General features: G+C 39.1%; 1 protein-coding gene across 2 annotated transcripts in view; it reads left to right on the top strand.

The window, feature by feature from the left end:
• The window catches only part of C2H1orf87 (chromosome 2 C1orf87 homolog), a 73,857-nt gene that overhangs the window by 39,305 nt on the left and 19,864 nt on the right, over positions 1–14,688 (top strand). For both annotated transcript variants that reach the window (XM_087417288.1, XM_087417284.1), the window contains one exon: positions 5,650–5,747. In XM_087417288.1, the coding sequence (XP_087273414.1) occupies positions 5,650–5,747 (98 nt within the window). The remainder of the gene's footprint in view (positions 1–5,649; positions 5,748–14,688) is intronic.

A 14,688-nucleotide genomic window follows, 5' to 3' on the forward strand; every position in this document is an offset into this window, starting at 1 on the left:
GTTTCACTAGAAAGAGAGAGAGAACACTGCGGGAGATCCCACACATCAGAAAGGGCCTTCACTACGTTCACGAGAAGATCAGTAGAAATAGACTAAGAAGCAGCAAATCTTTGTTAGATTAGAAACTAAGTAACACCATCAATGAAACTTACATGTTGTCAGGTGATACTCGTAGAATGGAACATAAATGACTTGGAAATCAAAATAAATTTGCTTAAACTCTTTAAGTCTCAGATTTTTCGTCTGGGAAAACTGGGTTCCAAATATCTGCCTCCAGTGTCTATTGTAAGGATTAAACAAGATAATTATATGAAGGCACTCAGCACACTGTCTATGAGTCACTCCATAAATATAAGTTTCCCTTCCGTCTTATGAAGGAACCAGGGTTTGGTGAAATTATCACTTCAAAACAGCCTAAGGAAGGAGGCTCTTTCCCAGGGTCGAGTGACGACCACATGGAGCATTCTTCCCCTCACAGCTGGCTCTGAAAGCTTAAATTCGTGTTTCATATCCAAGGAAATGGGGCACATTTTCCTTGAAGCTGGTCTGCCTCTCATGAGCCATCTGGCATCTCTTAACACATCTGGAACTCACTCAAAGTATACTGCAGTTCTGGGAGGCATGTAAAATAGAATTCTGTTTCCCTGGAATGTGAGACAAATTAAGGCTCAAGGGACATTGGATATGGAAAGCAGCAGCAGTTGTACCCCAGCATCCTTGCTCCTGGACACAGGGCTTCAGAGTGGACTGGGAAAGACTGTCTGAGTTGGAAGGGTGTTTCTTTTTTGATCAGTAGTTCTTAATTTCCTTGGCATGCAGGGGAGAGAATTACAGACTAACTTAAGTTTCTCATGAAATCTACAAATCCTGTCCCCAGCAGCAAAAAAAAAAAAAAACACCTCCTCATAGCCAACATGTCAGAGGGTTCACAGGTCATCTGTAGGTTCTCAGATAAATAAATGCAGTTTTGAAGGATAATCTATGGGTCTTGTCACTCAAATCAATGGAATTTTGACCACTCTCGAAAAACAGTATAAAAACATTTCAAATATCTATCACCCTCATTCTGTGGACTCACTCATCCTGTTCCTCTAGCACATCTTTGATGCAATGATGGCCTCTGGCAGAACTCCTGAGGCCATGTGGATCCACATACATTTATTTATTAACCACCCTGACCATTCCCCAAGTCAGGCATAGATTCAACAGGTCTGTGGAACCTAAGAAGTTCCCAGGTGTGCAGCCTCAGTTTAAACTTTTTATACATAATCTGTATTCTTCACCTCTTGTATTCTCATCCTCTTTCCATTCTACATGACGAACCCCGTCCAAACTACTCCCAGACCTTCCTCCCAGGATGGTCTAGCTAGAACACATGTTGCTCTACTTCTAATTACTCTTAGCTTCATTTTCATGTAACTTCCTCATTATCACCAAGAGAGAGTCTCATTACTGAGGGAACCGGGGTTTGTGTGTGTGAAGTTTGTTCTTGTGGCAAAACTCCAACTATGATGCTAGTTTACCTAGTTACCAGGACTGTAAGACATTTTTCTGCAGTTTGACAGGCTCCTTTTTTGTATTTTGTTGTTTCTATATCAGTATACTCTGCCCTAAAACTATAAAATGGTTTCTACTAACTTCAATCAATCCCTTCTTCCAATGCAATATGACATGTTTAATTTATTCCTGCATTCGACATATTAACCACTCAATGTGTTCTGGGCACTGTGATAAGGCACTGAGGGCAACACATTGTTATGATTCCAGTTCCTGAGTTCTACAGGAGCTCAGGGAAAAGGCGACGGTTTACACCTGTTGTCACAATTCTGTGACAAATGCAGTGACGGCAGTAACTGAACACAGAGAAGGAACATCAATGTAGTCTAGCCCAAAAACTCTCCGGAGGAGATGATGTAAATATTGCATCTTAGAGGACAGATGAATTCGGCAAAGAATTGGGGGAGGGGCAGAGGAAGGGATGGGAAAGATGTTCTAGGTAAAAGGAGCAGTGTGAAATGGCACCAGAATGAGAGAGATTATGACTAATTCAAGGAACTGTAAGTCATTCATATAGGCAGAGCATAGTGGATGTATGGAGACTGGGGATGGTAGGGATACTGCTCAAGTTGATGTTAGAATGGAAAGTAGGGGCCAGTTTATGAAATGTCTAAGGAGCACAAACTTTATCCTGAAGGCCCAAAGGAATCATTTAAGGATATTAAATATGTGAATGATATGATCAAATTTGAAATTTGAAAAGAACTCTCTAATAGAAGTGGAGAATTAGAGGCAGGGAGACCCTTCAGAAGGCTGTTCCAATAATTCAAGCAAGAAATTATGAGGCTTTAAACTAGGGCAGTAACAGAAGAGATGGAGATATTAAGGAGCTAGAAAAGTAGGTCTTGGTGACTAACTGGATGTGGGCCTTGAATTACGAAGAATCAAAAATGACTTCCAAGGTTCTGGCTTTGTCAACTTGGTGGACGGTGGTACTGTTTGCTGAGATAGGAAACAGAAATGGAGCAGTTTGGAAGGTTAGAGGAAGGGATGATTAGCTCAGTTTTGAACATGTTGATATGAGTTGAGAGATTAAAGCTAAATAATGATTTAAGAGTCTTTGGTATGGAGCTGAAGCCATGGGAGTAGTTAGGATTACCCAAGGACATGATGGAAAGTGAGAGGAAAAGTTGAGGAAGGTGCTCATTGTTAAGGAGAAGGAGACAAAAAGAAACCAACAAAGGAGGCTAAAAATAATCAAAAGAGACATGAGAGTGGTCAAGAAAGCCAAGAGAAGAGATTTATAGAAGGATGGCATGATCATGTCGCATGCTGCAAAGAGACCATCCATAATTAGGAGTGAAAAGTATTCATTAAATTTGAAACCGTGGAGGTTACTAGCTACTCAGAAAACACAGCTTAAGGAGAGTGATGGAGTGAAATGCAAATGGAGACTTGAATGGGAAGGGAGGAAGTTGAGACAGTGTCTGTGTACCACTCTTTCAAGGAGCATTTTGGGGAAATGAATATTTCACATGTTATTTTCTAAATAACACAGATATTTTATTTACATTTTATTTAAAAGATTTCCTTATTAAACGAAAGAAACTAAATATACTAAACATTTTCTTATTGAACAAGTGTCACAATTATGAATATTCATGTTTTAGAAGATTTTATCAATAATCCTGAATAACACTAAATTGCCAGGATTTTCTGGTAGATGTTTCTATTGCTCCTCTATACTGTTAGCAGTCAGTTCTCAGCAGCTATCAATCAATCTGCTTCTAGGAACCCCGATATACTATTTCTAATCTGCTGTTCATTTTAGCCCAGAGCAAAACTCGATGCTGCCAGAAGGAAATGAACTGTTTTTAGAATAACCTCTGTATATTGATGTTTAAAAATACGTCAATATACTCTAATCATGAGGGTAATTCAATTCTTATCTATGGAGTAAAATGGCATAATGTGACTAATTTCTGGCTCTCTAAATTTATTTCTTGCTAACCTCTGCCCATACACGCTCCACTTTTCAGTGTCTTCAACTCATTCGTTTACATCCTTGCTCATTCGTGTATTCATTTATTCAATAATTATTGTCTTTATTTTCAACACTGAGCTAGGCAATGGTGACAGGAGAATGGGTGAAACACAGTTCCAGCCCTCAGTGAGCCACTGTCTTGTAGAGAAGCTCTAAGGAGCAGATAATTACTGTCCAGCTTGGAAAGGGGTATAAAGCTCTGGTAGAATGGATACTGTCAAAGAACATGCAGTTTCTAAAAAGCACCAAGCTCTTTCTCACCCATTATTTACACATGCTTTTCTTCTGCATTGAATTTTACCCAATCCCTTATTCTCTGGCAAACTGTTACTCATTTTTTTGTGTTACAAATCAATCTTTTTTTCCGCTTTTAAGCTTCCCTGATGTTACTCCTCTATATCTAGTAAGTAACATATGCAATTTATTGTTTTTTCCCATAAAGACAAATGAAGATGGGCTTTTTATCACTGTTTTAAAATGTGGATTTTATTATTATTTAGGTGTGGTCAGACCGACAGATCAGATGATTTCCACTGAAAAAGAGTTTGTTACTCACAGTTCCCAAGAGGAGGGGGCATGGCACACCCTATAGGCCACGTAGGGAAGCACCAGGGTCAATCAGGGGGCAGAGGGGATTAGGGGAGGTGTGGGCAAGAGGCTTCATTGTGGTGCGGAGACAGGGTGAGCAGGTTTAGGACTGGCTAGTTTGAATGATCTCAGTGGGCTCTGGGGAATAGGCACTGTCCCTAGTTGCCTGGTACTTGGCCATGGGGTGATTAGGGCAGGGAAATAGTGGCCCAGGAGTGAGAACCCCAATAAAGGAGGTCGTTGGTTTGCATATGAAAGGCACACCTTCAAGCCAGTTCTTCACTATCTCTAGGAATCCGATAGCCCTGGGAGGGGCAGTCTCTCCAAGATGTCAAAGCATCAGAATAAAAAGCCATGCTTACTACAGTCACTATACTGAACTTCCTCTCAAAATAATAATAGTAGCTGCTGTTTAGTCCAAACATGAAATTAGACATTTCTTTTCTTCTTTCTTTGCCCTCTCTTTCCTTCCTTTTCCTTCCGTCTTTCCTTTCTTCCTCCTTCCTTCCTTCCTCACTCCTTTCTCTCTCTCTCTTCTCTCCTTTCCACTCCTCTTCTCTCTTCTCTCCCTCCCCTCTCTCCCTTCTTCTTCCTCTCCTCCTCTCTTCCTTCTATTCTTCATTTCCACAAATATTAATCAAATACCTACTAAGAGCCAGGCACTATTCTAACTGCTTATTTTCTCACATAATCTTCATGGAATCCTGGGAGGTAGAAAATACTAGTCTTATTTAGAAGATGAAGTAATTGGGCATAGAAAGGTTAAGTAACTTCCTGAGGCCACACAGATCACAGGCAGCAGATTTGGTGTTCAAAATAAGTCCTGTTTCATTCCAAGTCTATATGTTTAACCATTATGCTAAACACACAATGCGTACTGTCACTCCCCTAGAAATTTGACATGTTCGAATCTGCATATCATCCACCCACCAATGTGAGAACTGAACTGGTTTGTCGGCTGGACTCAGAAAATATTAAGTGCTTGGGAAACTGCAATGACACTTCATTCATTCCTCCAACAAATATTTATTGAGCATCTGGTTTCTAGACTGTGTTACAACATTTATTAACTATATGACATTGAGGAAGTCATTTAATCTCTCTAAGTCTTGGTTTCCTCATATATAAAATGTAGATAGTAATATTAATCCTGCTAATACAACAAGCTTGTTTTATAAATCAAAGTAGTTGTATAAAAATATTTTGCAACTTACCTGTGTAATGAAGTGTGTATAATTTCCAGTTCCTGACCGTCTATTCCATGGCTGACAAAAATGTAAGATCAGCATTTCAAAGTTCAGTGGCTTCTGAGTAACGAACTACACCTCTGTGTCAGCCAACTAAAAATTTTCTGTTGATAAGCATTCAGTTGGATATTCTTGTCCTGAATGATATCCTAATAGTACAATGCACTCCTATGTATTAATTGTTTGTCAAAATCATATAGGTTCTAATTATGGGAGGGAAATTCAAATCTTAATTTCATTATGGTAAAACTTCAAATCCTTTCTTATTTGCAGGTCAGAGCTATATGTGGGAAACATGGATTATATCTGACTTTGAGCCTCCTGGAAACATTGGTTAACCATCAAGATCTGGGTTACGAGGATGAAATAAAGTAAGTTGATTTTTTTATTCACATATTCCCCTATTAAGATACCAGACACAGAGATCTGTCTTTAGACTAGAAATTTTACATGTGAAACAATCAATTTCATCACTCAAAGACAGAGTTAAGGCATGTTTGCTTGTATTAAGACTAAAGGGTCCTCTTGGCCGTAGAAAAACAACAGCAGTAAACTTCCACTTCCAGCCATTGTAGACTATCAAGAATCTGATTTACCATACCACCTTAAACAACTGAAAATAGGACAAAATATATAAAGCTATGGTTTTCAGACATTGGATATCAGGCAGCACAGAACAGTGATTCTTGAGATGAGGAAAATAAATGAGGTAAGCTCAGCTTACTGAACAAGAGCAGGGAATCCAGACTGAGCCCAGCATTCTCCTTGAGCCAAAGAGGTGGAGTCTGGAGTTCAGGAAGGCCAAGGAAGCTAGAATGCACAGTACAGAGTAGCAGAGAGGAGAGAGTCCCAGAGAGTTCTTTCTGGAGATTTCCAAAGAGTTGCCCTCAGGTCTTCATGTGAGTATTGGCTAATGTATGCATTTGAGGAAAATACTCAAGGCCAGAGAAAGAAATATCAAAAGAAAGGTGGAAAAACTCTTAGATCTCACACAGGGTTGGGAATAGTTCGTATTTCCACCATTCAGAAAGGAACACATGTGGCATTGAGTAGAGTCCTCAGAAGGGTACTGTGTTGTAGTGGGGACAAATTACCCTGGACAAACTAAATAAATCTTAAAAGCCCTAATAAAGCTTTAAAATGAGCAAACTGTTTCCAAGTTACTTAACTACATCCAAAAACAAAGCCCTGGGGGCCGGCCTGGTGGTGCAGTGGTTAAGTGCACGCACTCCACTTCAGCGGCCCAGGGTCCACAGGTTCGTATCCTTGGCGTGCACTGACACACCACTTGTTAAGTCATGCTGTGGCAGTGTCCCATAGAAAGTAGAGGAAGATGGGCACAGATGTTAGCCCAGGGCCAATCTTCCTCAAGGGAAAAGGGGAGGATTGGCACTGTTTGTTAGCTCAGGGCTAATCCTCCTCACAAAACAAAAACAAAATCAAAAACAAAGCCCCAAAATTTCTAAAGGAATAAAAAAAATCTCAACAATCAAAAATGTAAAATCCACAATTTTTGGCATTCATACAAAAATTACCATGCATGAAAAGAAGCAGGAAAACTATAATCTATTATTAGGAGAAAAAACAATCAATAGAAGTAGATTCATAAACAACACAGATGATAGAAGTAGAAGATAAGGACATTAAAAGAGCAAATATAAATCACTTCACATGTTCAAGAAGGTATAGGAAAGCATGAGCATAATGAGAGATATGGAAGATATAAAAAAAGACACAAAGAAAATTTCTAGAAATGAAAAATACAGTATCTTCCCCCAAAACCAATGACCCCTGTCTAATAATTAGGACAAGTTTAGACAAATCAAAATAGACACACATTCTACAAAATACCTGACCAGTACCGCTCAAAATTGTGAAGACTACTAAAAATAAGGAAGCTCTGAGAAACTCTGAGAAAAAGCCAAGAAGAAGCTAAGGAGACATAAAGACTAACCATAACATGGTAGCCTGGATGGAATCTGGAATAGAAAAAGGATAAAAAACTAAGGATATTGGAATAAGGATAAGGATATTGGACTTTAGTTAGTAATAATGTATCAACATTGGTTCATTGCTTGTAATAAAGGTACCATAAGGTACCTTTAAGGTAATGTAAGATGTTGATAAAAGGGTAAATTGGGTGTGGGGTATATGAGAATTCTCTATGCTATCATTAAATTTTTTCTGTAAATCGAAAACTATTCTAAAATTAAAGTTTATTTTAAAAATAAAATGTCTAAAAGAAAAATACTCTTGATGAGAGTAACAGCATGTTAGACATTGTTGAATGAAAAATAAGTGAATTTGAAGACACAGAAATAGACACTATCCAAAACAAAATTCAGTGCAAAAGTAAAAATGAAAGAAAAATTAACAGAGCATCACATTTGCTTTGTGACAACATCAGCAGCCTAATGCATGGGAAATTGGAGTCTTAGAAGGGGAAAAGAGAAAAAGGGGGAAACAAAAGAATAGTTAAAAAATAATGGCTACATTTTTTCCAAATTTGGAGAAAACTGTAAAGACATGGACCCAAGAAGCTTAATGAACCTCAAATATAAGAAATTTGAAGTAAAACATATCGTGGCTCATTACAATCAAATTGCTTAAACTAGTGGTAAAGAAAAACCTGAAAAACACAATAGAAAAAGACAAATTACATGCAGAGCAACAAAGAAGAATTACAATAGACTTCTCATTAGAAACAATGTCAGCCATATAACAGCTTTAAGGTATTGAAAGAAGAAAACTATTAATCTAGAATTCTACATTCAATACAACTATCTTTCAAAAACTAATGTGAAACAAATACTTTTTTGCACCCATACAAGAGATGAGAGAATTCATAGCCATCAGAGCAGCACTACAAGAAATATTAAAAGAAGCCCTTAGGCAGAAGGAAAATGATCATTTTGGATCTACACAAAGGATTGAAAGTATTAAAAGTAGCAAATATGTGGATGAGTAAAAAATACATTTTCCTTATTTTTAAAAAACTCTTTAAAAAATAATTGACTATTTAGAGCAAAAATAAGAACAATGTCCTGTGGGGTTTATAACATAATAAAGCACAGTATTTGACAAGAGCATACAAGGCTGAGAGGGGGAAATGAAAGTGTGCTGTGATAAACTTCTTATACTATAAGTTAAGTAGTGTAATTTTGTTTGAAGGAAGAATGTAATGAGTTACAAATACTAGTAAAGAAGATAAAATGGAAGCATAAGCACATTAAAATTCTAAGAAAAGACCAGAAAAAGAGGGAAAAGGAAACAAGGAATAGATAGGACAAACTGAAAGTAAATACCATGATGGTAGATTTAAACTCAACCATATCAATAATTACCGTAAGTATTAATGATCTAAATACACCAATTTTCAGATTTTATTTAAAAAGAAAAACCCAACTAAATGCTGTCTGCAATGAACCCATTTAAGATATAAAGATATAGACACACTAAGGGGCCGGCCCCGTGGCTTAGCGGTTAAGTGCGCGCGCTCCGCTGCTAGCAGCCTGGGTTTGGATCCTGGGCGCGCACCGACGCACCGCTTCTCTGGCTATGCTGAGGCCGCGTCCCACATACAGCAACTAGAAGCATGTGCAGCTATGACATACAACTATCTACTGGGGCTTTAAGGGGAAAAAAATAAATAAATAAAATCTTTAAAAAAAAAAAAAGATATAGACACACTAAAAGTAAAAGGATGGAAAATGGTATACTATACTAACTCTAATGAAAACAAAGCTGGAGTGGTTACATTAATGTCAGACAAAGTACTTTCCAAAGCAAGGGATATTGCCAGAAAATCAATTCTTCAAGAGGACATAACAAATCTAAATGTTCATGCCCTTAATAACATAGCTTCAAGTTACATGAAGTAAAAACAGAACTGAAAGGAGAAATAGACAAATTCACAATTATAGTTGGAGAATTCAACACCTTTCTGTCAGTAATTGGTAGAACAAGTAGACAGATAATCAATAAGAATATAGGAGAATTGGGCTATATTATCAGCTAATGACATAAGTGGCAATTACAGAACACTCCACACAACAGCAGAATACAAATTCAAGTGTACATGAAATATTTAAAAGATAAACTATATTCTGAGCTATAAAACAAGTCTCAGTAAATTTAAAAGGATGAAATCATATAAAATGTGTTCTCTGATGACAACAGAATTAAATTAGACATCAAAAAAACAAAAAAAAATCCTATAAATCTCCAAACATGATGAAACTATATAGTACATTTCTAAATAACCTATGGTCAAAGAAGAAATCACAGGGAAATTAGAAAATATTTTGAACTAAATTAAAATGAAAACACAACATACCAATAATCCTTAGCTTTTCTGTTTTGCTCACATTTCAAATCCAATCCACCAGTAATCCTTTAGTAAATCAACTCTGTCTTCAGAATATGTCCAGAATCCAGTCACTTCCCACACCTCTGTTGTTACTTAACCCCACCCCATCCAAGTTATCGTAGTCTTTCTCCTGGATTATTATAGTAGCCTCGTAACTGAACTCTGCTTCTCCCCTGTCCCTAGTTTATCTTCAGTACAGCAGCTACAGTGATCTGTGAAAACCTAAAACAGGCCTTGTCATCACCCTGTTCCTAACGCTGCAAGAGCACCTTCTTTTACTCAGAGGAAAAAAACCGGAAGTCCCTACAAAGGGTTCTCTGTGATCTTCTGCCCATCACGCCTCGGGCTTCGTCTACAACTTCCTTTGCTCCTTCTGCTCTAGGCACACTGTGCTCTTGTCTCCCTCGAACACTCCAGGCACAAACACTTGAACGCCTGTCCTTGGCGTGCTTCTTCCATCTAGAATGCTCTTTCCAGATATCGTCATGCTGGCTCCTTCACCTTCCTCAAGTTTTTGCTTGGATGTCACCTTGTCAATGAGGCCCACACCAACCAACCTATTTAAAGTGGTAGCCCCCAACCCCTACTTCCCTCACACCTGCTTTCCTGTTGCTTTCTTCTGTACACTTACCAACTTCTAAAGTATTAGGTGATTTGCTGATGCATGATGTTTATTGTTGTCGTCTGTCAGTCTCTGATAGACTAAACTATAGTGCCATGGGACAGGCAGGATCTTTGTTTTATTCACTGATGTATCCCAATTGTCTAGAGAAGTGCCTGGCACATAGTAGGTATTTAATAAATATTTATGGAATTTAACTGAACTAGAGGAGGAATAGAGTCTCAAAATACTCTCAGGGATGCAGACACATAAATTCTACCTAGTCCCTAGCTCACCGTCAAATTGAAGAAGGCCTTCCCTAACAACCTCATCAAAATCAGGTTTCCTGTGCTATACTCTCTCTTATCACTTAGGCATTTTCTTTCCTAGTACTTACCACTATTTGTAATTATGTATTTATTTGTGTGATTTGTTAGTTTAATGTCTAGACAGTGATCTGCATGCTAGTAAGGAACATGACTGTTTCCCTCACATTATGTTCCCAGCATCTTGTGGTCTAGTACTTGGCACATGGTAGGTACACAGTAAATATTTGATGAACTCATTTATTCATTCATCAAACATATTGAGTACCTACTGTATACCGAGCACTAGTCTAGTCACTGGGAATATAGATGTGAATAAAACAAAGCCCCTTCCCTCTTGAAGCTTGTGTTCCAATGGGGAAGAGAAACAATAAATAAGCTAGAATATGTGACATATCACCTGGTAATAAAAAAAAGCAAAGAGGCATAAAGGTTGTGGGGAACATCAACTGATAAATAAATGGTGTTAGGAGGTTGAGCCTAGGATGAATTTCCAGTAGACCAGCTTGGACATGGGAGTGTCCCTTCCCTAAAACCCTGGGGGTTGTTGGGTGAGAGTGAGAGAGGTGGTTGGGCAGCAGAAGCAGGAAAGTGGGATGAGAGTTGAGTGGAAAACCAGTAAGCTAATTGGGAATCCCTGAAAGGCACCAATAAAGGGAGAAAATGCAAGTATTAAAGCTCACACTGTACCTGGCTTGTGATACACTTGATTAAAGGAAGCTGGGGTCCAGAACCGAAATTCCGGGAATCAGAGATATGAGAATGAGAGTGAATGGGGAGCAAATGAGGTTAGGCTACTTAGAATTATATCAATATTCTCAATTTCCCACCGTTTTATGTGCATATCAGAGAAGCACACAGATTATTTACCTGTCTTTGACCTTTGAATGTTCAAAGACATCAAAACCATGAGAACCAATTAAGAACTGCATTTATAAGTGATAAACCTGTTTCATCTTTAAACAGTCATTGGCTAAAGTTTCTTCTGTTGATTTAAATCCATTTTGTTAAGGGCTTTGTATGCAAATATATATCCTTAAGAGATTAAAGATGCAATTTAGACACACATTTCAGGAGCTGAATGCACGAATCATTATTTTAGTACATATTGTCCATTAATCTGCCATTCAATTGGGAACCCATTTGGAATGTGGCTGCTTGCTAATTAGCAGGATTCTAGTGCTGAGCTGCTTCCTGATTAAATGTCCTTTAGAATCAATAAAACATCAGGAGGGATTATGGGGATATGGGATTAACCCCATTTAACCAAATAAAATGAGTGTGTTCCCTTCTTAAACTGTCACGTTGCAAGAGCTGATGAGAGAAACAATTTCTTGAATGCTGTTGCAAAGTTGTGGTTTTTTGTGCTTTTTTTTAACATTGAGATTTTTTTTTGCCATTTGCCTACCAATTAGCAGAGACATTGGTGAATGACTGCCAGGGTAAGGTGATTTTGACAAAGACGTGATTACAACTTCAAATCTCTACTCTGAATCACTCTCGTGTAAAATGAGTTCAGGTTGTGTTGGATGGAAATTATTATCCCTGTTCTTGGCCAGGAATAAGTGAGTCAGAATTAGCATTTAATGTTTCTGTGTGACTTTGCAATAAATGGTAATTAAGAAGGGCAGAGAGAGAACAGGAGGCAAACTAATAATCTAAAATTGTATTGGCAAAATTAAATGCTTCAAACCCAGTTTAAAACACGGGCACAAGCCAAGTTGTGTGGGGTAGGGGATAAATAAAGAAACTGCTAGGGAGGCTTCGTAAACAGAGTGGAGTGATTGACACAGCCACAAGTAGGACTTCTCAGACACATCTGGCCCATTACTGAGAATGCAATTAGGTTGAAAAGGACTGGTTTGATAATCCCAGGAACAACCAGAGGATTTTAGGAGATAAAGGAAACATGAGGTGTCTGATTCAGCAATTACTTTTTAATGGGAATAGGAAAATTGTTAGGCAGCGAGCTATTAGAGACATGGTATGGATCTGCCCATTGGTTAGGTCTTGGAAACCAGACCTGGCTCTTAAGAGTTTATTAATTCCAGTCTTCTCCTCCAGAAGCCCATAATTCATATGGGGTGAGAATTCATATGGAGTGAGAATAATAATATTGCTAATAAAGTTATTCTTATTATTAATAGCTAACATTTATATAGTGCTTACTATATTCCAGGCAATGTTCTGAGTGCTTTATAAATATTAACTCTTTTAATCCTTGCAATGCATGAGGTAGGTACTATTATTTTTCAAATGAGGAAACTGAGGCACCAGAGAGAGGCTAAAACCAATATGTAACTGATAAATGAATTCATCAATAAGGCTAAGTCAAATGCAGGCTCTCCTGCTTCAGGGTCTCGGCTCTTGATACACTATACCAACGTTCCTACCAGTCCTATGAAAGTCAGGACCTTGTAGCTTAGTGGCTAGGCACAGGAGCTTTAGGCAAACTGCCTGAGTTCCACGGCCGGCTCCACCCTTGGCTTGGTGCTGAACACAGTCCTGGATTTGAGGAACTCAGGAGAGGTGTGGGATACAGATACAAAAGTGGGGAGGCTCTTAAGTTCAGGGGCAGGTTTGATCCAAAGAAGCCTGGGGCCTGCAGGTAACCTCCTTGTAGGTTTAGCCCTCCACTACCCTTCAGCCCCCATCCACACGGAGAGGCAGAATGAGCCTGGAATCACATGGGGCTGGATGGAAATCCTGGCTCTGAAATGCACTGGCTTTGGGAACTTGGGCAAGTGACTAATTTCTCCTAACCTTAATTTTCCGTCTATCAAATGAAGAAAGAATGCTTTTGTCTTGATTTGAGAGTTTATGCTGTGCTTCTCACAGTTAACTGGAAGCTGAGAAGAATAAAACTCGGGCTGCATGATCACAAAGGTGAACGCAGAGGAAGACGGTGCAGTTGAATGAGCATCCCAGCAGCTGAGTTAAACAACCACCAAACAACCCCCTGACTCAGGGGTGTAAGGCTCTGATGCACACACACCTGATGTGTCCCAGGCACAGGTTAGATGCTCCACATGGCTAGTCCCATTTCATACTCCCAATAGCCCCAGGAGTTAAGCTTTTTTATGTCCACTTCACAGTTGAATAAACTGAGGTTCAGAGACCTTAAGTAAATTGTCCCGAAAGGTGGGCTTCTTTGAATCCTTGTTCCTGTTATGGGCTGAATTGTATCCTCCCCAAGATCCATATGCTGAAGCCCTAACCCCCAGCACCTCAGAATGTGACTGTATTTGGAGATGAGGACTTTAAAGAGGTGATTAAGTTAAAATGAGGCCATTTGGGTGGGACCCTAATCCAATCTGACTGGTGCCCTTATAAGAAGAGGAAATCAGGAATCACAGAGAAACGCCAGGGATGTGCTCACACAGAGGGAAGACCAGGTGAGGACAGTGAGAAGGTGGTCATCTACAGTCAAGGACAGAAGCCTCAGAAGAAGCCAAACCTGGTGACACCTTGATTTTGGACTTCCAGCCTCCAGAACTATGAGAAAATAAATTTCTGATGTTTAAGCCCCCAGTCTATGGTATATTGTTATGGCCGCCCAAGCAAACTACGTCAGTCCCTAAAGGCTGGTGATCTCCTCTGTAGTCTCCTTCCTACCTGCCTCCTCCCTCTAACATGTTTATACCCTCTCAGCTGGTGTAGAAGGCTACAGGATTCTCAAGGCAATGGCTATAGTGATTAAACTCTTCCAATCTTGGGACGTAACAGGATTTTAGCAGTCTGAACAGAGCCTGCTCTTCAGCACTGTTCTATGCTGCATCTCAGCTGAGCCTGGGAGACTTGTAGGAACTAACCAGATGAGAGATGGGAGAGCTGTTGCAGATACAGAAGGGGCAGTATATGCCAAGGCAGAAGAGCAAGCAAAAGCATAATGAGTTTGGAGAACTACAATCTATTCTTTACAGCTGGAGCAAGCGTTTCAGGAGGTGGAGAAAGGTGATGGGCTTGGGAAATAAATACCAGCACACCCCTGATTCGAGCCTGTGTGAAGCTCAGAG

The sequence above is a fragment of the Ceratotherium simum genome, chromosome 2 (genome assembly GCF_057802395.1).
Source record: "Ceratotherium simum simum isolate JZ-2026a chromosome 2, ASM5780239v1, whole genome shotgun sequence".
In the NCBI taxonomy this organism is placed as follows: Eukaryota; Metazoa; Chordata; class Mammalia; order Perissodactyla; family Rhinocerotidae; genus Ceratotherium; species Ceratotherium simum.